The 27,428-nt window shown below is 42.9% G+C and overlaps 1 protein-coding gene across 3 annotated transcripts; it reads right to left on the reverse strand.

The window, feature by feature from the left end:
• Positions 1-825: 825 nt before the first annotated feature.
• On the reverse strand, positions 826-27,322 carry NCAPD3 (non-SMC condensin II complex subunit D3). 3 transcript variants are annotated; one of them, XM_004948008.5, is made up of 35 exons: positions 27,243-27,322; positions 26,780-26,934; positions 25,595-25,757; positions 25,299-25,483; positions 24,240-24,413; positions 23,748-23,809; positions 23,405-23,492; positions 22,081-22,214; positions 21,350-21,422; positions 20,681-20,806; positions 20,251-20,500; positions 19,325-19,381; positions 19,067-19,150; positions 16,930-17,003; positions 15,872-16,006; positions 14,917-15,137; positions 13,319-13,510; positions 12,899-12,996; positions 12,655-12,770; positions 11,970-12,077; positions 11,338-11,443; positions 11,139-11,246; positions 9,886-10,124; positions 9,096-9,175; positions 8,058-8,195; positions 7,600-7,733; positions 7,243-7,442; positions 6,525-6,635; positions 5,958-6,110; positions 5,047-5,213; positions 4,679-4,818; positions 4,477-4,554; positions 1,793-1,867; positions 1,632-1,692; positions 826-1,542 (listed from the first exon to the last, which is right to left on the reverse strand). In XM_004948008.5, exons 1-35 carry the CDS (start codon positions 27,304-27,306, stop codon positions 1,425-1,427), a joined length of 4,467 nt encoding a protein of 1,488 aa, XP_004948065.2. In that variant the 5' UTR covers positions 27,307-27,322; the 3' UTR covers positions 826-1,424. The 3 variants fall into 3 exon arrangements, with proteins under 3 accessions (XP_004948065.2, XP_004948064.2, XP_417877.5); XM_004948007.5 differs by having other exon boundaries at positions 5,047-5,216; XM_417877.7 differs by lacking the exons at positions 25,595-25,757; positions 26,780-26,934; positions 27,243-27,322 and having other exon boundaries at positions 5,047-5,216; positions 25,224-25,351.
• Between the last annotated feature and the right edge of the window lie 106 nt (positions 27,323-27,428).

Here is a 27,428-nt window from a genome sequence, read left to right on the forward strand (position 1 = left end):
GTGGGTTTGTCTTTATTTGTTTTTAAAAGAAGTAATCTAATGGCTGGCTTCTGCTTTGAATTCAGTGAGGTGTTGTCTCTCAGAGCACTCACTTGAGTTGGGCTGCAGGAAGTCCAAGGCAGGTTACTGTTCATCAGCTCGTGGTCCTTGGTTCTTCCTACAGGAGACCGATCAGAGCTCACAGGGCTGATCTTCACGCTGCTCTGGGACAGAGCAAAAGCTACAAAGCACAAATTAGGAAATAAAATTGGAATCCAAGATAACACGTAAAGCAGTTGAGTACTGCTTTAATGGAGGAGAAGAACAAAATAAACAAGTGTGGCCATAACTAACCATTGCTTAAGCCAGAGCCATTCCACGTCTGCTGTTCTCAGGTTTTTACTTCGATTTTGAGAATAAAGAATAAAACAGTGAGATTCCAGTGCAGAAGGTGAGTGCCTCTGGAAGGGCTGTGGCACAGAGGTGCTCAGCCTCCTTGTCCCCATCTGTGCAGAAAAGCCAACTGTGGCCCTGTGATCTGCGCTTGGCTAAGACAAATCAGCACAAACACAACAGGTCCCATTTTCCAGTTGCAAAGAAATCCAGGGCAAAGAGCTCTGTAATGAAAATTAACAACTGAAAAACTTCAGTTAGGTTTACACGGCATCAGAGGGAAGCAGGAGAGTTCAGAAGCAGTATTCAGCAGGCACATTTCTGATCAGCAAGGTCTCTGGACAGAGCACAAAGCTACGTACGTATATGACTTACCAACCTTGATTTTAGCAAGTTACTCACATCCTGCTTTAATAATTTGTCATATCAAGAAGGGAGAGGTTGTGGGTGGAATTAATTCTATAACCATTTATTTTCATAAAATCTTAATAATTGGAAATAGCACAGTTCAGGAACGGAAATATTCCATATAAAAGAACATGAAGGTTGTTCACACACACAGGAGTTTGCACAACAAATAAGAGGTGATGTAGCATGCAATTACCAGATCTAGGGGTGTGGTAGTGACAAGCTGTTCTACCTTTGTTCAAATTAAAGCAATTCAAGTGTATCACCAAGAGGGACAATGAGGGACCGAGTGAATAAGCTGAACCACTCACTTTCCTGCACGCTGCGATAAACGCATTTATTGCTAAGCTTGTAGCAACATTATGCTCTTACTTTTCCAAATGGACAAATTATACATCCTGTGAGTGAACTGCAAGCTTCCCTTCATACTATTTCTCACTTCCTCACTTCACTGAGCTTTGCCAACAGCAGCAGCAGTTTATAATATATATGTGAACGCAGACTTTGCATGTCCATACTCTAGACATGTCTGAACAAAAACAGGTAAGGAAGGACACTTGTCCACAGTGATTTGTCATGACAGAGCAAAAGGACAGATTTCCCAAAACATGATGAGGATTCTGTACAAAAGTCCATTGAAAGGATCAGTTTTCTGTTTTCAGAGGGGTTCTCCACTGGGACCGTCTCAGTCTCACTGGGACATTCCGACTGCTTTTTCTCCTTGCTGGAGATTCCACTTTCCACTCCCGTGGCACGGATGGCCTAGGAAGAAACAAAGCCACCATTTATTTTACAGCACTCTAGCATTCCTTCTCACTGTGGTCACTGTTTCAGATCTAGATTGAACTTACAGTTTCTCCGGTGATGTCAAACAGATAATATCTCCCGGCTGCTCCTCAGCCTCTTTATTCTCTGCAAATAATGCACATATTTGTAGATTTTTAAAATGCCACAGATTTGATCATTTGGGTTTTTAACCCCCCTCCTTGAACTAGAATCACAGGTAACTTGCCTCGAGCAGAACCAGGTGTGTGTGTCAAGCTGATGTAACTGACCCCAGCACCAAAAGTCAAGTCATTAATGGTCTCTGAAAGAAAACAAAACACATAAGCCAGCTGCCTGTGACACAGCCAGAGGGAAGACATGCTGCAGTCTAACACTCAGGTGTTACACAGAATAAGTATATCCAGTTAACTGCAAGCAGTTAAGCAAAGCATCTCTTTTCAAACCCAGCAGCCTCAAAAAGAGGCACCGAATCTGATGGGCCATCTGTGCACATCAGTTTCATACTCCTGAATTACAGCCTTCCCTGCATGTGGAGGAAACTAATTTACATGTGGGACCTCCACGGTGCACCTCCTTGTCCTGCATTAGGTGCTAGAGCCACACCTCCCATTGCAGCTCAGCCATCATCCAGAACCACAGCACCTCATGAACTGCCCTCAACACCAGAGTCAGACTATTTACGTGGCTCAGCCAAGGCAGAATGTGGGGCCCTTGAAGATTGACAAAGGATTTGAACAGCCCTTCCAAGAGGAACTGTCTGCAGCCAGACGAGGAATCACTTGACAGGGAAGCTAGGTAGAATTTAGCTTGTCTGAACAGGCCATACTTGTCAGCTGTCACTTTCCTGTCATTTATCTCAGGAGAGATGTCACAGTATTCAGATTTTTCTTTTCTCAGCTCTCTGTTTTATGCTCCTGCTTCCCAGAAACCTTCACAAGGAATTACAGTAGAAAATGCTTTATTGAGTAGGAAATGGAAACTCTGCTAAAGAACTGCCATCAAGTGAGGCTTCCCTTGCAATCAAAGAAAGGTATTATCTTCAAAACATGTGTTTATGTATCACAGTGAATAAATCTACACTTGTCCAGACCCACTCAGCCATTCTCAAAGTAATGAGCAGGAGAGATAAGGAGGTGACAGACAGGGGGGACAGACTGACAGAACAGTTGAGTAAGATAAAGAAACAGCTGTTGTTCTCAAGTACAAAATGATTTACAAAGAGCTGCATCTCCAACAGTTTTAGAACAATGCACCTGGGGAAAAAGAAAATGTTTTCTTTTGATTGTCTGTCAGCCTGCAAGACCCAGCAGCACCATGCAGATGGTTCAACACAGTAACTGAAGTGATGATGCCGCTTCATACAGTTTGTCTCCCCACCAAAGGATGCATGCTGCCTTGAAACTAAGTAGGAATTCAGCCTTAGTACCACTGCAGATTAACATTCTTCCTCCTTGCATGCCATATGGTGCTTATGCTGAAGAGAAACAGCCATGCAAGCTTCCAGACAGAGATATGGCAATTAAAGATCTCTGCTCTCTAAAAACATACCCTAGTTTTTTTTTGCACAAAGATCATTGCCTGCTGTTCAGCCAGCGAGGAGAAACATCGAGACAGACAAATTGAGCCAAACAGTAGAGCATACAGGGAGGAGAAGGGCCAGATTTTCCAGTGGATGCACATCACTGCCACTGCTTTGCTCCTGCCTGCTCGCGGATGTCAGGTATTTGCAGACTGCCACACAGCTGACTGCCTTATTGGCTACGTGCTGCTGGCTCTCCTGTGTGCATGCAGGTCAGGTATTTGCACAGACAGGCAAAAAAAACCCACACACCTACCTGTATTTCTAGATCATCACCCCTGCTCCACAAGAATTTACAACTGCCTAATGACAACTGACCTGTCAGATGCTCACCTGGACTCCTAACTTAATTGGAGTTCGCTCCTGAGCAGAGGAGGAAGTTTAACGTAATGAGAAACAGAGACCTAAAGTAGTTCAGTGTGTCCATGAACTGACATAAAGGAAGGAAATCTGCTGAAACTCAGCTTCATTTGTAAGACTGCAGAATGCTGTCAGAAAGAAAACATTGCAAAAAAAAAAAGCATAGCTTTTGAAGGTCAGCTTTTGTGAGATGGCAATTCAGCTGCAGTGGATATAAGCACAGCAGACTCACAATTTGTGTACTGGAGATTCATCATTATGTATTTTCACTTTAATGCCTACAGCAGAGTAGGAAAAAACCACATCATTCCTTCTCTAAAGCTCAGTTCAGTTCTTCCTTAGGGCAGAACATTCAGAAATGACTGTGCAGGTTATTAATCCTCCTTGAGCAGATCTCCGTGGTATCTCAATTGACACAGCTCACTGCTTGCTCTAGTGACAGAAGCAGGTCACAACTCACCTGGGATCTTTTGTTTGGACAAAGGAATCTCCTGTTGTACAGCTGAAAAGGACTGAACCCTGAGTATTTCCCCCTACAGCAGGGTTCTGTCATTCAGTCTAGAAGTGCTAAGCTACACTGAGAATTAAGGGACAACAGAATCCTGCACACCTTGGGCAACGTAGCCTGCTAAGGAATTATGACAACATGCCTTCACAGCAACCCACAGCTGATAAAAGAAGAAAGGGCAGTGGGTTCGTTGTTATTTTGGGCTGTTGAAAATGTTTTCATGCACTGATTCAATACTGTAACACCCCGTGACACATAAATGAAAACCATATTGCAGTGTTCTTTCCCATGAGATCTTCACTTTCAGAGTAATTCTTATTTACCACAACCATTTCGATAAATACACAGTCTACAGCTAATCCTGACTGGTTTTCTCTGCTTTTCAGGGAAGCCACACATCGCCACCTCTCTTATAGAAGGAGTGCTCAGCCCAGTTTGGAAAGGGTTCTGTTGGGTTACTTACGTTCTGGTGTGCTGATTGCACGGCCCCCCACAGGAATGTGTGCTCCAGTAGACAGCTGATTCACGCTTTGAAAAGAAGCTACATATAACGAGAAAATAAGAATAGAAACATTCAGAAACCTCATGGGCCAAACAACCACGCTGTGTCAACCAGACCCAGGCCAACACAACTGAATCAGTTCACAGCAATCTTTCTTTTCTACCTTTCTTGCTGTTAGTTGTGCTCGGCGGAAGTGACTGAGCTGATAAGATCCCCCCAGCACTCTTGCTGCGTTGCTTGCTTCTGGCCTCTACTGCTTTCCAGGCAGAGTTCAGGATGGCAAGCGTGCTCAAGGAGGCTGGCCTACAGGGTATAAGACAGACAGTAACATTGAAGTGACTTCTTGCTGCAAGCCCAGATGAAATGCATGACATGAGGGAGGGTCCTGCTCCCTCCCAACCCCTTACAATCTCAGGCACCAAACATAATGAAGATTGCACATTTCTGACTTTCACACCACTAAGTGAGAGCAGACAAACAAAGAAATAGCCCTGTAGAATTGCAACCTGTAACATAAACAGAAACCCATACCTGTGACCATATAAGGGCTGCCTTGGAACATGAGCTCTAGGTGTAGTAAACTCAGAAGGCACAGAGGATGGAAGTGACCCAGGGGACAAGAGCTGCCTCCCACTCACAGGGGACTGGGCGTTATTGCTCTGGGCACCAGAAGGTAAAGGCATCTCCAAAGGTGGAGGCTGCTACAGAAAGGAAGGAAAGAGCACATTTTAAGAGACAAATGCAGACAACTCTAGATAGGAGACACACAGAATGGCTTGCTGTGTGATTGACTCCTTTGTGCGATAGACATAAATGGATACTAGGGAGAAAGAATTTAGTGGCCAAAATTATAACGAGCAGCAAATAGTAAGTTTTGATGGGATATCTATCTATCTTTAAACTAGAATATACATCAGTGGTTCTTTAGGTCAGCAGAAAAAGAAAGGAGCTGCCAGGGTAGAAGTCATCTCATTTTAAGGTTGGTATCTAAAATAATTTGGGACAATTGAGCCAAGCACACTGACTTTAAAAAAAGATATATCTGTGCTAGGCATGCAGAAGTTTCCATTCCATTTAAGTATAAAAGCAGCCAAAATAAACCCTTATCTTTTTGACCCATTTATCATCTTTATCACTCCGGAAACAGAGCGATACAGCACGTAAGCACAGACAGTGGAAAATTAGACTTGTCCTTCCCTTTAAATTGAATTATTTTTACACTAATTGTTTGCTACTTGTCTTTGGCTAACACGTGTTGCTTGCTGTTTTTCTAATATTAAATGACTTTGAAACCAAAGCCTCTGTCAGCAAATGCACAGAAGTATGAGAACATTACAGTGTCCAAAGATGTATGGAATTTGGGTGTTATTCGTGCACAGACTTTTGTATACAGACTCTTGCAGAGAGGACAGAAGGCATACAGAGTTAATGTCCCCACCAACCTCTGCCCGTGATGGCGAGACGTGCTCTTGGTCTGACTTCTCCTTGTCCAGCTGCTCTTCATACCTCTTCATATCATACTCCAGTTCGGCTGCCAGCTGCTTGTCCACAGCAAAGAATTCTTTGATTTCATTTCGGTAGTCTTGCATCATTTCCTGCAGCAATAAAGAATATTTAAACCCTTTCAGAAATCTCTCCTGACTACTGATTCATGTCTCCATTCAGATCACAGCTGTTTAAGTGCAAAAGGAAATACCAGTTGGTAGAGCAGAGGTGTTTTTAACAGACTAAGAGTTTAAATTCCAATTTGTACTTCAGAACATGAAAAACCTTTCCAGCACTCAAGCTTTCTGCCCACATTCCGTGAGGAGGCTCACACGTAACACACTGTGAGATCCGAATCTAAAATCCCTCCACCTCCTGCTTTATTTAACACAGTGGCAGTGTCACAACATCATATGCCTTCCAAATTTCCTTCTAAGAAGGCTGTTCCATTATCTGGTTGTGTATCTAACATATTAAGTTAAGAGGGGGGAAAAACACCCCAACAAGAGAACATTTCTCCTTACCCGTAAGTAGTTCATAAGGTCCCTAAGAGCTGGGATCTTCTTCCGCTCCATCAAAGATTTCAGCTCAGTGATTATTGGGATGATGTTCTCTATGAAATTCTTCTTTTGAACCTTTGTTTAAGCAAGGCACAAACAGTTACAAGACGCAATAAAGGAGAAATCAGTCTGTTGTTAGATGAATGGCCTAAGCGAAAGGAATTACTGCTTCATAGCATAGGAATTATCACAATTAAGCCCACTTTTATACATGCATGCAGGCTAGGCTTTTAACCTAAATGGAAGTCTTTCAAGATGTATCACTGAGCCTGCTTGCACACTGAAAGCAAATTGTCTAAAGGTGCACCAAAAACCATTTAGGCTCAGATGCTTTAACAACAGGAGATGTGTGGAACAAATTTAAACAAATTAAAGCTGCTTTTTTTTTTTCTTAAACAGGAAATGCATTTCTGATCATTCCAACTGACCCCTCAAGTACAAGGGTCTGTTACAAATCTAGCCTTAACAGCTTGTTTTTGCAATACACAGCGCTTCCATACATGCCCTCAGGGCAGAGTGGATCTACAGACAGAGCCTGAATAACAACATATACGTACTGTATGTCCTTGGCACCACTACATTACTTGAATAATGCTTGCCAAGTCTCTCTGACACAGAAAGCTAAAACTCCTCTCAGCACTGTGGACAGTCCTCTCCCCAACCAGATCCAAGTGCCATTCACCTGTGAGATGAGCTTTTTTTGTGCTGCCTGCATGACAGCGTTAGCCATTGCCATTTCATCTTCATCTGGCTGAATGTCTTCATCAGGTTTTGATCTCATAGTTGACAGCTTGATTTCTTTGCAGCTAAGGATAGCAAACGTATCTGAAAGCAGCTCACTGGCTTCCATGTCCAATGGAAGGACCCCATCCACAAAGCATGCTAGAACAGGCAGGGAAGAAGTAAAAAAATCACTTCACTGGAAAAATCAGTGCCAGGAAGGACAGGAAGATACCACCACACAGCCTTATGGCTTTTTTTAATAGACATAAGTTGTGTGCCAGATTCGTTATCTTATTTTCCCGAAGGTGGCCCTTACCCAGGACACTGTGGCTGATCTTTGTTGTAATGCTGAACCTCTGTTCATCTGTAAAATGGTCCAGTAGGAACTTGTAGATAAGCATCCTTTTTTCTTTGTTATCTTTTCCTCTCAGGGAGAAGAGATTTTTTGCCCTGTAGTAGAGAAAGACATTTAACGTGGTTAAGTCACATTATGCGATCTCACAAAAATAGTAAGACTTAAAATCAACAAGGAATATCTGCACGTCACTTCCAAGACCCATAAATGTGCTAGGATACCACACACTCCCACAAATTACATGCAGAAGTTCTCCCAGAAGTCTCATGGAAAAAGCAGAACACTTAATTTAACACCATCTCCTTGAGCTGTTTTCCCCCATTGCATACCTAATGTTAAGTGCCACAAATGCCTTCTGTTAGCAAAGGCTGCATGGCCATCATTCAGCAGTTAAGGAGGTAGAAAAGTGCTCAACTGACCTCTCACTCTGTGGGAACCTGTTGTATTTCTCATGCTTCTCATAGCTATTGAAATGGAAGATGCACTCAATGAAGTGCTGGGAGAACATTACTGGATTCCTCTTCAGCAAGAGATGCACCAAGCAGAACTCTGCAAACCTAGAAAGGAAAGAGAACTTACCAGACAGCTTCTAAAAGTCACCCCTGAAACACAGCAGAGGATCACAAGCAGTACAGGAGGAGTTCTCCACTCCCAGGTCCCTCAACACCCCATTTAGTTCCTGCCCAGTTATACTTGGGTTTGAACAACAATACCAGCTTATTGACCTTAGACTCTTTTTCATTCAAGAAAATGACACTTTTCAGCATCCACAGTACTACTCACTTATTGCCATTAAAACTGAGACAGCAATAAATTTGAACTTGAATGCAGGCACAGCATTTTCATTACCTTTACGAGTAAAGCCCCTGAAACACAGCACTTTGCAAAAAGTTAATCACCAAAAGCCTGGCAGGAGCTGAAAGTCAATCTCAGGCTTGAAGAAAGTATTTTTATGCAGATACAGCCTCTGAATGCAGATGTAAAGAAAAAGGCTACCAATGAAATAGCAGTGTGTTCCACAGCTAGAATTCAAGGAACAAGATGTTGCAATGCCACCACCTACTGGAAAGACATTTTTGCATGCTAAAAAAAGGTAGAGCAGGCATGAATATGCACCTGTAAGCAATGATAGGTTAAGAGCTCTGGAAAGACCAATCTTAAGTTTGAATGTTCCAGGCAGAAATAAGAGGAAGTTGTCCACGACTCATTGGCATCCAGCATCGACACAATCTTGCATCCTTGGAGGAAAAGTGCCTCTCATTTCCCACAAAACAAAGCAGCTTCAGATGTTGAAACATACAAAAACTTTATGAATGTGTACTTATGATCAGTGTGCACAATTCTGCCACATCAACGTACTACAGAATGTGGCAGAAAGCTTAAAAAGACAAGGCATAAAGAATAGAGTACATCTGTGCTCTTTAATACCTTCACTATTTTATAGATGAGTATTTTACCTGGCAATATCTGGATTTGGATCCACCAAGACAGTAATGAAACGGAAGAAGAGGCAGTCCTTCCATTTCACAAACTCCTCCTAGAAGAAAAGGACAGATGATAAGTTAGCCTGAACCAGGAAAAACTTGTGTGCAACTTCACAGTGCAGCCAGGGCAGTTTCTGATGGAGCCTGCAAGAACATACACTGAGAAATAAACAAGCTATACAACCTCACCACTAAGTACAGAAAACAAACCTCAAAAAAGACAGTTCTAGGAGATGCTCAAAGCAGAATAAGCACACAGCACCCAGGTTCAGACAGACCAATAAAAGAAAGCAGAATCAAGAAAAATCTGCTTTCCAATGCCAAAGGCACAGATGCTCTTCAACACTGTTTTCAGAGCCAAACGCACTCCAAATCTGCTTTGTTTGGCTTCACATGAACACTGGAGGGGCAAATATTGTCAGCCTCTCCGCTTTCACAACTTTAAAACAATAAGCAGAGATGGAGGAAAAAGGTGCTGTGATGCTCAGTACATTCCTTCATATAGGAGCCAAATGGAAGGGGATTCACAGAAACCAAGATGAGAAAAGAGAGAAACACTGAATAAAAATAATCTTGTTATCCAGCTGTGCCAAGTGCCATCAGTTTTTGCCCACCTTGAGAAAAAGTAATGTAAGAAATTAAGAAAATGCACGTTTGAAGTCTTCATGAGTTAGGATACATTGCAGCTATGCTCCAGAATCAAGTTATAAGCAATACGCCTCTTGGCCAGTGCTCAGCACAACAGAAGAGGAACTCTGTTCACCTGCAGAAGGTTGGTAATCAGAATCAGCGTCTGCTTCCGAATGAAGGGATGTGGGTCCTTGAGGCACAAGGAAATGTTGGGGATGTATCTGTCCACCATGGTGGTGTAGCGGACACAAAGGTCACACATAACGATGACAACGTTATTGCGAACAGCCACGTCGTGCGACACCTCCAGCTCCCGAGCTAGAGCTGCAATGCACTTCTTTGCCAGATCCTCATGCTGCAAGCACAATTTACCTGTGAAATAGGGATCAGCCTGTCAGAGCTGTGGGTATATTCTTCCTAACCACCACAGCCCTGAGTCCAAGATGAGCCAAGAGAAGAATCGGGCAATAAACAGGTGAATAAACAAGAAACATATGCTAAACTTGATGAGCAATCTGCACTACCTCTCAAAGAAATTATACTTCGAGGAGTTCTTCCAAACTCTTTTTAGACCTACAGTGTGGGTCTCTATGCCAAACTCCCTCCTTCACAGCGAACTATTCCTGTGTACAGGGTATTATTCAAAGCAGCTAAAAAGAACAGCCCCAGCTGTCATAGGCATCGCAGGGAGACACCCACCTCTAAGAGCATTACTAAACCAACTTAAAATAAAATAGCCTGCATTCTAACATTACTTCTTCCTAACTGTTTCTAAGCTCAGTACAAGAAGTATTAAGGTTCCCAAAGCAGTCAAAGAAAGAATGATTCTGTCTGCGACAGATATGAGATCTGCTCATATCTACAGCGGGGCTACAATACCCAAAGTTTCACTTAGCACTCTTCTTTATACTGGAATTGCAGATTTGACCAGGTTTCTATCACAAAGAAGCCTGGTCATTCATACTAAGGAGAACAAGTAATGTTCTTTACTCTGTAAAGGAGTACAGAAATTCTGCTCTACACTGCACCAAAAGCATCAGGTTTTCTCCATCCTCTGTTGAGCACCCTACTACAAATTAGAAGATCTCTCAGCTAGACAGCAACCAATTCTGAGTACAAGGACAACATATGTCTGAAGAATACTATATAGGAAAAATGCATTAAAAGACTTGAAAAACAGTCCCATAGATTTTTATGGTTTGTGCAACTTGTTACCATGGATATTTGCATTGCTAAATGCTACTAACAGAAGCAAAACAAAACACCGAGTGCTGCATCTATCTGTTAGAGCTGACATGGCTTTTGAATAGAACTTGAAGCAGAGAGCAGACAGGAAGGGTGGGAATTGGACATAAGGGCACTCTTTTGCTGCAGGACAGCACTTACCAAGAGTAATGAATGCGTGAGCTCTGATCACCGGAGGCATGGCTGATCCTCTGAACTGGGACAGAGGCTGAGAAGCTGGTATTTCCTCATCATCAGCAGGACTAGACACTAAGAAAGAATGGGTCAGGAGAGAAAACGTGCTTTTTGGGTAACAGTGTTCTTAAAAGGAAAATTAAAGGCAAAAAGGAAAGAGCCTCACGTTGTTCAGATGAAGCCAGAATGGACTGGATCAAAAGAAAGATGCGTTTCTCCACTTTGGCTGGACACAGCTGTGCAGCCTCACCCAAGAGGAAGAGGTGTCTCACCTACAGAAAGAGAAAGCGACACTGCAGACTGAAGGCCATGGCTGAGCTGCAAATTAAGTCAGCAGGAGTCAGCATGGTTAATTCCCCAAGAACAACTTAAAATTCCCTCAGTCCTTTCAAGAAGACAGCAGCTAATGAACAAAAAGTGAAGCTTTGAAACATAAATGGTGTGTCTTTAATACACTAAGCCTCCCCCCAGTACACTAACATTAAAATAAACCTTAAAGTTTCCTACACATCTTACAGACTTACTTTCCAAAGTGTTTTATAAAGAGCATGAGTGGAAAAGCAAAGGAAAAAACCTCATTTCATTGAAAATACATGGGACATCACATCCTTAGAGCTATTTTGAAGGTATCAAACTGCTGAATGCTTCCAGGGCCATAGAGACAAGATTCCATTGCCATACACAAGCACCTACATCATGATTTTCCTGTGTAAGAGCTACTGCCAGGAACTTAACAGACCCCTCATTTTGAGAACATGCACATCCTTTGACCAGCCCATGAAGGGGAACCAAACTCACCAGGAGATCTTCTTGCAATTGATCTGCTCCGTCCTCTTTGAGAACTATATTTGAAATGTAACTTTCACAAGTGGATATCAGGTCTCCAAACACTTGGTTGAGCAGTTCCTGTTCCATAATAAAACAAAATTAATTAGGCACTTTATTAACATCATGGCTAAGTTCTAATGAGTATCTTCATACATAAATCCCCAATTTGAAAATCCTTATATGCATACAATGTGTTGCTAACTCTGTGCTTGGGCCCATTAAGGAGGCCTAGAAAATACAGGTATCTGCACCAGCTCTGGTGTAGAATAGTCTGAGCTTATAAACTTATAGCTTCTAATGGACCAAGCCTTATAATGGACCAATAGCCGATAGCGCAGATCTCACTTAGGAATGCTGTAAGTGGACAGAAGGTCAGTGCAAGCTATTTCAGCTGTTAAAATAAGCAAAAATAAACAAACAAAGCCTCTGAGGAAAGAACTCTAACAAGGTCCATTCTTAGCTACAGGAGGCTCTCCAGCAAAACTGCAGTACACCAAGTAAGGCAGCTAAGTAGAACAGACTCGAGTGGCTGGAGCTGGATCCTCTGTGCTTAGTGAGACAACCAAGCAACAGACTGGAGACAGAAGTTGTCTTCAAGAGTCAGTCCTTACACGTGAGAAACAAACTATTTTAAAAGATGCATTTTAAGTCACACCTGTGTCTTCTTTGGGGCACCTGCATACGCACAGCAGAGCTTCTGCAGAGATTCCACAGCTGGGCTAATCACCTCCAGGGGACACTGAAACTCCTTCAGCCAGTGCTTGATGTTATCTGAAAAGGAGATCACACATGTAACGTGGGATTTTGTAGGCCAAGCAACTGTTTGTGGAGAATAACTCGTAGCTAGGAGACAAAACTGAACCAGGCCTTCCACTCTGCAGTTTCTCAGGGCCACTCACCAATCAGCCCCTCACATGTGCTTCTGGGGAGGTGCTTTGCAACATGACTGATGACAGAGAGTATATGTCCTGTAGTGTCATTGCTCGTGTTCTGTTGCCTGGAAAACAGCAGAGCAGACAAACTAAAATATATACTTTGGAAAAACCACCAACCACAGCAGAAAAATCCATGCAGCTTGGCTATGCTCTATCAAGGCAGACTTATCAAACCACATGAAAACTCAAAAAGCTCAATGTAAGACTCAATGGCTGCACAAATCTGTGGGTTATTGCTTGCCTCCTAGCTATAGAATGTCACTGCCTGAATAAAGAATGGTGATCTAAGCAGCACTATGTCTGTGGAAGGACAGATAGTGCTCACTTCTTCACCTTTACCTCCAGCTCTTCCCTGCAGAATAGAGGAGGTCAAAGCACACATACCTGCTGACAGTGTACCAGGATTCGATGACCTTGGAGTAATCCAGCTTGGGTGAAGAACTCGCCACCTTAGCAAGCAACATCCAAGCTGGTACAGCATGCTCTGTCTCCACATGAGACATCACGTTATTGATGAAAGTAGAGGAGAATTTATTCTGCCGGGACCAAATATGAAAAGCTTTGTTCATATAACAGCTACAAGGAAGAAAGAAAAGAAAGCAAGATAAACAAGGAGTGAACAAAACTCTTGCTGTCTCTGACACCACCAGCAAAATCCAACATCTGTCCAGGATGCACTGTGAAGCACAAGGATGCTATCACTTCACCTTCCTTCTACTCAGAATATGTCAGGATTTCTGCTATGCGCTTCACTGTGGGTCACTCTTTCAGTTAGCAGTTCTGATGGCTGCAGTGCAGATCAGTCCTGATGCACTACAGACCTGGAGTGAATGTGTCTGTCAGACAGAGGAACCAGTATCAGAACAAATCAAGACGACTCTTCAACAACCAAAGACTTGTACCAAAGACTTTCTAGAGGCTGGACAGCACCAGTTACATTCTTCTGTTTAACTCTAGCTACCCATTTCACATTGACAGATTTATTCTAAGATATATCAGGCTGCAAGGTACTCTGAGGTCATGAAGTAAAGGTGCCATGAATCTTCAAACTGCTTCATAAAATAGCCCAAATTAGAACACTGACAGTTTTACAGATGGGCAAAGCAGCACAACCAGTATCTCATTTTCTATTTCTGAGCTATTATGCCCTGTTGACTAATAAACATACAGCTGTCTTTAATCAATGTTGCGTCCTTGTCACACTGTCTTAGCCCATTTCTTCTGCTTCATCCCACAACATTCTGCAAAAGGCAGACTCATTCTATTTGTCATAAGACAAGTAACATACTGTACATCAGAATTAATAAGAAGAGATCTTCTCTTCTCCTATAGCCTCTCTTACTTCTGTGATCAGAACACCTCCACTTAACATTCATGCTGCTACCAGCACATCAAGAATACCAAGTGACATCCCTGTGTATGAACACCAGGGTTCAGGGAGACTGCACAGGTAACAAGAAGAGCAAATCAAAACACTCAACACAAAGCAAAACTGCACTTTTCCAACCAACTGCTGATGTGTATGTTTGACAGCTCCTCTGTCCTAGGAACTGGCAGAGCAACACAGGCAGCTCACAGCATGACAGCTGCCATCTCTAGAGCAGCGTGCACTTTCATTGTCTGCTTTGAGCAGAGAGTTCAAATAGCTTAAAAAAAACACCCAATAAATTCAGTTTTTTGCCCTTCTACAATAGGTGGCACGTGCATTTAAACTGTGACACTTATTGTTCTGTGGTCATACAGAGAATGGGAAAGCTGAGAACATAAGCCCATGCTTGTATCTTAGTCCTCCGGTCACTAAGCCATTTCCTAATGCAAAGGAAAAGCTGCACGTTCTAATAGGATTAAAAGTTTAATAAAATAATCTGGATTTTGTCCACAAATGCAAAGATAATAAAGGCAACAAAGAGATCCAGGGCACCAGACAAAGGAGTGTTTTGGAAATGCTAGAAGAGCCCACAATGAAGGACAGCCACACTTACCTCAGCTCCTGGCTTTCTGAAGTCAGCAGCGTAAGGAGGTCCCATGCCAGCATCTGCTTGTTGTCTTCCCTCCTGAATTTATTGTAATGCTTTATGTGCTGCAACAAAATCTGATCAAGGCATTCCAAGGCCTTTTCTTGAACAGAACTTTCAGAGTCCATCACAACAGGCACAACTCCAGTCAACCACGCCTTGTGCACCAGGACATCATTGTGCTGGGCCTGAGAGAAACACGCTGTGTTAGAAACATCCTTTAGTTATGATGTGGTCCTATAAGCACAGATAAGATCAACAAATCCTAGAAACCTTGAGATTCACCTATTAACTTGTAAAATAAATTACAATTAGACAGTGGCATGATGTGGCAGCACGTGGGCCAAGAGAACATATTTCCCTGGCAGCAGAAAGTACAGATTTCATCTATGACCAAACTACCTGGGCTGAAGTAATGCAATACTTTGTTTTGAAACCCTATAAATAGTTATGAGAGTATTGCAATAAAACTGTACTGCAGATGATTTAACACTAAAATCAGAGAGGTTTGATTAATACAAACCTTATGCTCCATGACTAAGTTACCAAACCTTTGAGAATAAATAGAAAAGAAGGAAAAACATTACAATGCCATCATCAACGTGCTGTAACTCAGCAAAGTGATTCAGGTTTTTAAATTTCAGAAGGACAGCAACATAAACATCACTTCCATGACACATAAATCAACAGGCAGGAAAAAAAAAAACAGTGTTTCCAGCAGTTGAAAGCATCCCACATAAATGACAAGTATGTACAAGTGATGGCTTCCAAGTCAAAAGATAATTAAAAAGATATAGAATTAAACACAGCCATAAAATGAAATCCGGCGAATGAACAAGTGATTTGCTGTGCCCTCATCCTCTTAACCCCCACTTCAGCCACGTCAGGTCTGGATGAGAATTGGTGGTGCTGTTTTCCTCACCTCGAGGAGCTCTGTCACAGACTGCAAGGCCTGCTTCCGCACGGAGACTGCGGGGTCCCGGCAACGGTCCTGAAGGGTGGACAAATCCTCTGCAGTGCAAGGGATTGCTTTGTGTTTCAGGATGTTTGTAAAAACCTGCAAGTCAAAAGGCAACCTAAGTTTGTTGGGAATACAGGCCAGGAGCGCCGGGTAATGAATCACAAATAAATGAATCTCTAATTAAAGTCAACAGGGAACAGAATGTATTGCACTGAAAGGGAAACATAACATTAATAATTTCCAAGTACTGGGCAGAACTTGGTACAGAATGCTAAGAGAACATCATCTCAGTCATTCGAATTAATGATTTAATAATAAGAGAATTCTGCGTTGAGTCAATGCCACAATTCCCCCCTTGAAGCCAACGTTTCTCCTGCTATGACATCTTTCACCTTCCAATAAGAGGGAAAGGAGTTGAAAACCTCGCAACAAAACAGTCTGAAACCCTTTACCCGAGGTGGTCAAATCAGGATGAGAACTGGAGGGGAAGAACTACAGGAAAGAGGACTAAGAGGGAGAAGGGCAGTCAACAACAGATCCGTATTCTATAAAACAGTGAAATTCACATTGAAGAAGAACCCTTTTAAAGTTCATGACTTAATTAAAAAAATTAAGCAAGAAGAAAAGCAATGCACTGCTCAAAGTGATGCTAGATATAGCCCAAACTCTTTGCTAACAGGGTGGAAACAAACAAAGCACCTCTTATGCCTCAGTTTATAAGGAAGTCGCTTAAGTTAAATACCTATTGACATTTGGAAAGAGGCTCTTTTTCTAAATGATGGAATAAGTGAATGCCAGCAAAAGAGTACTAGAACATTTTTTCTTCCTTGCATTATTTACTTATCAAGAACTAGCAAAAATGACCTTTTTAAGGACTGAATGCACTCAGTGGGAATAGCAAGAAGCTACAGCTGGGCAAACTTACATACAGTTCACTGCAGTACTACAGCTTAATTATTTGTTCCAGTGGCATTCTGTGTAATCACGCAGAACAAGAAATCATGCAAAGAACACTGTACCTGGAGAGCAGATTTCCTCACAGTGGTTTTCTCATCCCCAGCTCTCAGTCTCAGCAGGGCCATGATTTCCTTTCCTATCCAAACCCAGGATAAAAACAAGTTATAACACCCACCCAGACCTCCCCCTGTATGCTTTGCAGTGCTCAGTTTGCTGCCCAAGACCTTCAGGAGCAACAGATGAGGACTGAAAGCATAACAACAACTAACAGAAAGAATGCGGGTTCTCTTTTGCAGCTGCCATTCTGACAGGGGGAAGAAAAATCCAAGTCCTCTCATCTTGACAATAAAATCACAAAACACACCACAAAAATCAAGTGATATACCAATTCATTTGATACACAGAGCAAAAAGAAATAATCTGTAACTTCCAATTAGTTTATTTCTGTACATAAAACGTGTCAGGCTACCTTCAAAGTTGGGAAGTAAGATTTCCTAAGAACATTTCGATCTCCCATATTCAGCAATCTGTTGCTTTGATTCATCAGGAGATCCACTGTGTTGCCATTAAGAGAAACGATTAGTCATTAGGAACCAAGAAATAGAGGGTCTAGAAGTAGGCTTTTTTTAACCAAAGGAAGCCAAAGGATTTCGATCTGCATGACTTGTGTTTTCTTAACAGGCAGGTAACTGCTACTGTGTCTTTCTCCTGAGAATAGCTCGACAGAAAAAGCACACGTTTCTTTGCAAGATACTGCCAAGAAAACAGTCACACTGCTCTTGCAAAGGTGACTAAATCTACTAAAATGATCAACCTTGGCCAACTATCATGGATTTCTACGCACAGCGGCATAGGAAAAAAACCCAAACAAATAACCCCCGAGTTCTAAATGGCTGAGAACTAGCGAGGGAATAGAGTGTTTATAGGCTGACAGGCACTGCATATTCTGTAGAGTATACTTCACCCTGCAGATTATCCTTACCCTTCTTATCTTTGCCCTTGTGCATTTAGCAAGTCCTGAATATCCTCAGCAAAGATTTATTTTGCTTCCAAAATACGAGCTGTTTGGTCTTCATAGAAGTGCAAAATTAGCACAGGCAGAAGCCAAACAAGCATGTGCCAGACAGCTTTGCTAATGCACCTTGACTGGCTCTGAGAAGCCTGTTTTTCAGCTATCCTCTTGAGCCGCAGACGGCCCTTTTTGATCCAGCCCTTTGCTTAATTTGTTTTGCCAAGTGCCAAGCGTATGCTCAGCTGGGTATCAGATACAAAACCAGGCATCCTCTGCCACACACAGCCTGCAAGTGAACAGGGAATACACAATACCTTTAGTGGCCTGGAGGATATGTCTATCTTAGAGAGCAGATTAATGAAATTTATCAGCAAAATGTTTTGAAAGAAAGCTTTCAATAGAGAAGATAGGAGCCTGGTTCATGAAGATATGGAGAGATCCCACACGAAGAGCAGCATGAGAAATGTAATAAAGACACAGGCGCAGGATGTGAGCTAAGCACTAAATTGAATTGTCAGCAGTTCAAGAGAGGTGAATAGCAACAACTGAGAGTGAAGACGCTGACAGAGGCCTAAATGTGAGGCCTCCACATAGAAGAGGAAGAGATTCAATGAAATATCACAGCCACCAAAGCCAACTTTTGTGCTGATTTCATGCCATTAAGAAATTAGAGCTAGCAGATGGACATCGCACGTCAGTCCATTTAACCTCACACTTGGCTTTCAGCATCAGCCAATACCTGGTGCTGCAGAGAATTAAATGCTTCCCTGCATAACAGTGCCAGTCAAAGGTGCTGTGTTCTATGCAGCAAAAATATATCCGTTCTTCGTGCACTGAAGCAAGTGTTTTAATTACCCTGAAATCTATGGAATTACAAGTACTACATCCCACATCAATTACCACTCTTTTTGGGAAAGTATAAATTATCTGCTTTGCAATGAATATTGCTTCCACATTAGTACAAATGAACACCAGTATTTCACAATGAAACGTATTTTCCAAATTTAAGTGGAAATAGCATTTCTGTATAGCAAGTACTTCCTCCCCTTCATCACCTGTAAGTGGTTTTTTTAACAGCTCTACAGAAAGATCTCTCCATTCTATGAGAAATGGACAGTGAACAAATTTGAGAAGATACTTTAAGGTTCTGAAAAGCTACGTGAAAAGCTGGTGTAATTGTGACATACCATCAACCATGGCAGCATTGCTGTTGTTCGTCAGCTCAATCGTTTTGAAAGTTGGTAAGGTCTTGAGTGGATGGTTGGACGTAGCTGGAAGAAAAGTTAAAAGCTTAAGAATAAAAAAGGCACACATTCACTCAACAACATGATTCACCATTAAATAGAGAGCTGCACACATGCCCCACGTTTTACAGATACACATATTTTTAGAAAACAGCATGCCAAGAAAAGCCTGAGACTTATCATAAGAGAATGATTCCACACCTTCACTGAGCAAACTCGCACTGTTTGTGTTTGCTTCCAAGGCTGCATGGTCATAGCCTGCCAAAAAGAAATTAAAAAAGAAATTAAACGAATCGTTCTCATTCAGCATATTCTGTCACTCTGATTTCTAGTTGTTTTTTTTTTTTTTTCAGGCAAGTGATCCAACCACACGATGATGAGTGCACGCTTCTGAACTGTGCCATCTGGCCTCCACCAAACCCGAGGGAGTTCAGAATGCCAATCACGAAGCAACGAATTTAGCAGAGGCAAAAGGCAACCCAAGTTATAATCAAACCTTCAGACAAAAATTAACTTTTTATTGTACAATTTCAGTTTTCAGTAAACATCCGTCACAGGTATCTCATGGAGTTATCTATTTAGAGAATGCACGCAAAATAGCCACCTTCCAAATGTAAGGCTACAAGACTCACCTATTGCTTCCCTTTATGACAAACACCAAGGGTGCTCTGTGCAGGTGTAATGCTATAATGGGATGATAACAGCAGGGTGGCAAAGTCTTCGGCTGCAGCAAATGAGAATGAGCCCAAATGCAGCAGCCATGAATACAGAAACGAAGGAAAAGAGCTGCTTACCTTTAGAAGGCCTCAGGTAGGCAGGGATCTCCAACAAGAGATGCCCCTCACCTCCACTACCAACCCTTAAATGAGGGCTGGGAGTGGGTGGATCCTGACTCCACTCCTTCTAGTCACTCAGGTGCATTGCTTGCACCTGAGCTCTGCCCTGCCTTCCCACCAGTCAGCCCTGCCTTCCCACCAGGTGCTCCATCACTGTTTCAAGCCCTGACTTAACATTTCTGCTACAGCAGGTATTACAGATCCTGACAACCAGTTCTACTGTCTGGGGAATAATTCCTGGGAGATAATTCAATAAATATTTTAACCATGCAAGTTACTGATAGTACTTACTCAGTAACAAGTCCTGTATACTATCCAAAGTAGCAGCAGCTTTCATTTCCAGACAGTGGGCAAAACAGCTTAGAGCTTTGCTACGAACTACAGGTGCTCTGTCTGAGCAGCGGCCAAACACCATGACCTGCACTAAGAACTTATGCTTCAGAAACTTCTGGTGATCCAACGACATGGAGGAGTCCAAGTTTCTCTCAGGCACATCCAACAAAGCTAAAGCTACATCAAGTGCAAACACTCTGTAGGAAATCTGAAAGGAATAAGCACACAAGGCACTTTGTTAATGTAAAAACAGACACAGGTATTACCTACTCAGTCCACCTGCCTGTAGCTATCAGCAATAACAGTGCTATTTGGGACTGATTCTATGCTTGCCATATCCAAAGCATTACTGTGGCTGAAGACTGGGACATTAAGGAGATGTACTTACTTTTGTGTGGAGTGAGTATTTATAAAGCCAAGCAATGAAGTCAGCAAACTCCATACAAGGGAGTTTATTCAGCAAATTCACCAAGGCCTGTGCAGCATACGTGCGATAATCAGCTTTATCTGGGACCTGAAAAGCAAGAGCAGTTTACACTGTGATATTCCAACGCTCTGTCCCAGAAGCCAGAAAGGTGTTATAGGTCTTAAGAGAAATATTTATTGAATGGGGCAATGTGGCACATTCAGCAAGCACTGGGACAACAATCCCAATTTCCTTGGTCATTGCTTCAGCACTCACCACAGACAGTGCAAATTCCCCAAAGCAAAGGTGGAGCTTGATTAAATCCAAAAAGCAGCGTTTCTACATGACAGTCCAGATAGTTACCTGAGCAGAGAGCTCTCAATCCTCATTTTCCCCTACTAACAGCATTAAGAGCAACTGCACATTTTGGAGAGGTCAGAAGTAGGGCACAACTAATTGTAAGTGAGGTGGGGCAGTGTCAGCACTCTCACAGGATGTAACACAATCATGCTGTCAATACATTTAACAACAAGGAATATCTTTTCCTTTCCTTATAAAACACTGTGGAAATAGATTTGCTAATTATTACACATACTGCAGTGTATTCACACCAAAGATCTTCAGCCCAATACACACCAAAGCTTAGCATACCTTGGTACAGATATGCTGCAGTAATATTCGAAGAACAGGAAAGGCGACTTCCTTCAGCTCCTCTACTACTGAACTGCACAGAAGAAAAACAAGCACGTTTAAGTAAGGCTGTTTTTATAACAGAGCAAAAATCAAGTGTAGGGTATTCCTTTTGAAATGTATTTTGAAAGTCAGGAGGAGGGCATATTCAGGAATCACGAGTGCTGGTGTAGGAGACACAGTCAGAGAGCAGACCTTACCTTCTATACTAACCTGACATTTCAGGCAGAAAACATTTCTTCCAATACTTTGCTACAAGTACAGGGCAATATGAAAAGCTGCTTTATTCTCAATCTACTTACTGAACGCTGTCTGGGGATCTCTACACAGTCTGTTTTTGAACAACATGGATCCTCACACAGAGGAATAACAAAGGCAAAACATATCCTTAAGCAAGAGACAGCAAAGAGCTAAAGAGAAGTGATCTGCATGTTAATAGAAAGCAAAATACAGAAGGTACGTCCCCTCCACTCACTGTCACTTCACTGTCTAGCAGCTCCTTATTTCCCCTCCAACAGCAAGTTCAGTAAGCTTACATTAAAGAAATTTTAATTAAACCTTAATTGCACAAACAACATCAAAGTCATTCTCAGTTTGTCTCATCCTTTTAACAACCAAAGAGTAAAGCAAAGGCAACCAGAAGAAAGAGCAGACCTACCCAGGAAGGGTAGTGCCACAGCTTTGTACTTCACCTGATGAATTTTACAGCCTGATTCCTGGCACTGATCACAGCTGATGTGATTGCAAGGACTGCATGTCTGGAACCTGCACCACCTTGTACCATTAGAATGACACTGAGGATTCGTTGGAAGACACAGCGAAGAATCTGGAAGGAAAAGGTTATCTCCAGGTTCATCTTCAGCAGCAAGATAGATCTTCATCTATCTTGAGCAGAGCAGATAGATAAGCACTCTTAACCATGTTTATGAAATAACTCTGAACCAAACAATAGCACCTGACAAACTATGACCTCTAGTGGAATAATGCAGGGAGGACCCAATAATACAAGAAACATCCTTCCTGGTGTGTTTTACCACCACATGCACGTGAATGTTTGGAGTTTTCTCCCTGCTGCACTTCAGGGACCACAGCATGCCTCATCATCCTGACACTCACTGAGCAGCCTAACAGGAGAGACAGGGAAGATGCAGTGGGTCTGAAAGAGGAAGCTATTAGATCTTTATACTACAAATGTAAACCATTCTGATAAGCTGCACTGAGATACTGAGGTGGTTGAAACACACAGGTTTCCTGGCTGCTGAAGCTGGGCAGCTACTAAGAGAGCATACCAGGTTAGCACGTACTCAGCTCCAGGCTTTCTCGACTAGATGGCCAACAGCACCCTGGCTTGCTAGCTCAAAACTAGTTCAGATGGGATTATGCTGATTCCAAAGCTCAGCGGCACAGTCACACCCACAGTTCAAAAGCTCCATCTCCTAAGAGCAGCACACAGATAAGCAGGAGATGACACAGCGTGCTTGATTATTTAACAAAATAGACATGTGAAGCTGCAAACAGGGTTCTGGTAGAACTGGATGTTGCATGACGACAATATCCTCTGAATTAGCATCAGTCCTGCTTATAATTGAACACAACACTTCCCTACTTCCCATCATGCTTCACTGCACAATCCAACCCCACAGCACACCAGCCAACAGTGCTGGAGCTCCACCTAGCAGGAAACAAGAAAACTTCAGGCAAAGGCAGTACCTTGGAATTCTCTTTAAGAATCTGAGATCTAATGCCACTGCAGCTGTCCTTTGTTTTCAATTCACTTGGCAAGAGGCAATAAAGCACAGAACATAATGCACACGAAATGCATCACCCAACAAGCCAAAGAAATAAGCACCGGGGTAGAAGAAAAGCATCTTGTCACTGACCCAGCAAACATACATACAGACACGTCAATGTAATGCAAAATAAAAACATGCAAGCTAAGCAATGTGCAGAGAGTGAAAGAAACATCTGCTTCTCAATAGAGCAGTGAGAACTCTAAAGATCTGTCGCAAATTTTACCTCATTTTCTGTGCCATGTAGAGGTGAACACAATAACCACAGTCCATGGTAGGCCAGCTCAGGGATATACTTGGCATGAGTAATGCTCCTAAACAAAGGAAGGCAGAGATATCTTCTTTTCTCATGTAAGAAACATTTACTACAACTAAACGTGGCCATTGACTGGAAAACATTCAATATTCACTAAATGTTGTTTACTGTTAGCTAGGAGGAACACATCCTAATTATCTCGAGTAAAAGAAATCAATGCTTTCATTTTGGTATAAGCAAGATAATAACAACACAAGCACCGAGGGCTTTACTTTTTAAAGCAGTGTTTAAATAGTCAGAATCAATTGCTCACATTGTTGCTGAAAACTCAAACTCGCGTTCCACTGGCTCAAAGTTTGTCATTTCAACAAAAGTCTGCAAGGAAAGAAAGCCAAACTTAGCTAATCCACACGAGGATAAGCAGTGCAGGTCTGCTCGGATGCCAGAATATAGAGAACGTGAGCCTTTCTAGCTTTGAAACCACCGCCCCTCAATCAAAGCAGGACATAAGCAGACCCCAAAGCCCACAGGCTCAATACTTCACATCTCTCTCCCAGCTACAGGGAGGGTTAATACCTTATACTGGAACACTAACTGCCCAGCTTGCAGTAGCCAGCAAATGCTAAGCATGAGGGACAGCCACAGAGCAGGCACCATGCCCAAAGTTTACAGAGAGCAGAGCAGTCTATTTGGGGGAGCAGCTTATGAAAGGCAGCACTGCCCACGTTCTGTGGCCATACAGCGTTCTGCACTGACTGAATGTTTGTGCTGGGGACGTAATGTTCTGCTCAAGGAATCTCATTACCTGCAGGCAGTTCTGGAAGCACTGAGGTTTTTCTTTTAGGGAGAACTTAGGTAGAAACCTTAAGAAGTTTTTTAAGAGGAGGAGGATTGCTTTGCGAACTTGAAGAAGATCATCTGTTGAAAAGTAAATGTTCTCAAGATCCTCTTCCTCCTCTTCTTCAAATACCTCTTCCATCTATATTGGTAGACAAGAGAAACAGAATCATCCCATCCCACAGCAGTCACAGATCTCTTCTGCTTCCCACAGTTCCCAGGCCAGGTCCTGAAATACTTCATATCCAAAACTCTCAATCCTTTTCCTCAGATCAGTGAAACACACTTAGTAATAGCAAAACAGCAATAGCAAAACAGACAAAAGGATGAAAGTTGCATACAAGAAAGTTCCAGCAGAGCTCATTCTCACTGCAAAGGTTTTAAACGACAAAGTCCTTCAGAACCAGAGACAGCCATCTCAGTTCTAATCTGACAGCTAAAAATTCATCCCAAAGTATTTTCCAGTCTGTCTACTCCATAATTCCCAATAGCAAAATTACAAAAGCTGACACTTGTTCTCTCAGGATTTCTGATGTGAAATCCTCAATGCCACTTAAAACAGACAAACATACAAACACCAGGATTGTCAGCTGAGTACAGCTAACCGCAGCACTTAGCCCTCAACACCCCACCACTAAAGAAACTCAACTGCCATTTGTAACCTTGTTGAGTTTCTTGAAGATGATACCAATTAGTTTCTCCCACTGCTACTGAGCTGTCTAGCAGCATGTCACAGATATATACGCTTTATTTTTCTATTAGTCAGCAGCCAAAGAGCTGCAGCTGATGTTGAATCATCACACCTCTAGAAATTCCTAATAATAGGGGAATGAGTAGTAGGGGAATGAGTAGTAGGGGAATGAGAGCACAGATCAACAGCTGAATAAAAGGTTAAGAGGAAAAAAAAAAAGAAAACAAGGGCTGAAAGAGCAAGGAAAAGTATTACACTGACCTAGAACTGAAATAGCTTGCCAATGATTTGCTTGCTAACAGAGATCTGTATCTGAAGATTACACAAACATCTTACACTGGAGGTGTCATTCCTGTTTGCCGTTCCTTTTCTTCTGTTTCTTCTTGCACTGGTCTGAGAGCTTTCAGCATGCATCTTCTTCCTCTTCCTCATCAGATTTTGTCCCTGAGGCCAGCATTTTGTCAGAGTTTGAAGACATTTATCAAACATCACATCATGGAACATCTGATGAGCTATACTGCCTGTCCAGAAAAAGAAACATGAGCCATCTTCTGGACACAAAGAAGCATTAACCCCTTCCAAGAACAAAAAATGCTTTATTCAACAATAAGGAGGTGACTCCCTTCACTCACCTGGGATTTCAAGCAGTAAGAAGTACAACCCAGCTGCATGGAGAGCATAAACCCTCTGTTGTGCAGTGGCTCTTTTATTCAGGCCCCTTTGGACAAAGTGGTGCCACACAGCCACGAGGGCGTTACGAGAGAGGTTGTTTTCAACAAACAAGCGCCAGATATTCTAAAGCAAAAGACAAGAACAGTAGTAAGAAATCCAATAATAACATAGATCTCTACAAGGACATCCGCAAAGGAAAGGCCTTAATTAAAAAGGTAATCATAAGATGCAGCACTGACTGCAAGAAAAATGATTATTCACAGAACTGATAAAAAAAACAACAAAATAAACTTGTCTGAAATAAGAAAAACCATATAAAAATCTCCTTCTATGTGTATAATACTACAGTGTGATGTAAAGTACAGCAATAATAGCAGGGTGGCAAAATCTTGGGCTGCAACAAATGAGGACAAGCCCAAATGCAGCAGCCGTGGGTATAAAAACAAAAGAAAAATATTTGCTTACCTTTGGAAGGCCTCAGGTAGGCAAAGATCTCCATAGAGATCCCATTACCTCCACTGCCAACCCTTAAATGAGGGCTGGGAAGGGGTGGATCCTGGCTCCACCCTTTCTGGTCACTCAGGTGCATCACACGCACCTGAGCTCCCCTGGGCTGGCCCTGCCTTCCCACCAGGTGCTCCATCACTGCTTCAAGCTGTGACTCAGCATTTCTGCTACACATGTGTTAGAATGCACAGGCAGAATATAAGAAATTCAAGTAAAGGATGCAAAGAATGCTTTCTTATGCTCTATTGTAAAAGTTCTTGGGAGCTGTACCACTGCAAGACATTTGCTTAGCAGCAATCACTTTAGCAGCTGCCATTACAACCAACTGCAGAAGAGAGCTGCTCCGAAAATAATGCCTCCTATTTTACTATGTTGGCCCCCAACATCAGAGGAAGATGTCGGTGGTATGGCTGTAGAGTCTGAACCTTCCCTTCAGTTTTTCAGTAAACTGCATTATGTATATATTTGAACATGCAAATTGGCTTCATCTAAAACATCCTGGTGAGTATGTCGGATGAGAGTCTTATGGTGCAGCCTTAGAATATTGCTAGAAGATTCAAGACAGGGCAAACTGAGCAACAGAAAAGCACAGAAGCCTCTGCTGAGCAGCACAGCCCGGCGCCATCCATCCACCTCACCCCTCTGCTCGTGTCGTCCCCAGTGGCAAACGGTGTGAGTGCCTGGTACAGAGAGCTGAAGGCGCCCAGCCCGTCCTCTGTGATCTCCTCTTCAATGCGGGGATCCAACGGTTCTGTCTCTGTGAAATCCAGGTCCCAGACCGTGCTCACCCACACTGGGAGAATAACGGGTTTAAGCAAATCAGATAAGCAGTTTTTAGGCCAGCACTTCAAGCGAATGGAGAGCGCAGCAGCCACACCGAGCGGTGACAGAGGGCATCAGTGCCATATCCCTCCCCCCAACCCCACCCCCCCTCAGCGCTCACTGAGGTTCGAAGGCCGCAGACATCGCCCTCGGACACCGCCACCCCGCAGACAGCCCTTCCCGCTTCCCCTCACGGTGATATCCGACCCCACGGCGCTCTCCCTTCCTCCCGTGTGGCCGCTCCAGCCCTCAGCCATTACCGCACCGCCACCCGCTCACCATCACGGACGTCCCGCAGCCGCCACTCCGCCACAACGCGCGACAATTCGCTCTCCGCCGCCATCGCGCCGCCGCGCTTCGAACCGACCAATCGCGCGCCGCTTCCTGCGGCAGCCAATCCCAGCGCTTCCGCCCTCAGCGCGCCTGCGCGCTGCGCACACCGGAAGCGCGACAGCACGGGGCCGC

This window comes from Gallus gallus, chromosome 24 (genome assembly GCF_016699485.2).
Source record: "Gallus gallus isolate bGalGal1 chromosome 24, bGalGal1.mat.broiler.GRCg7b, whole genome shotgun sequence".
Lineage (NCBI taxonomy): Eukaryota > Metazoa > Chordata > Aves > Galliformes > Phasianidae > Gallus > Gallus gallus.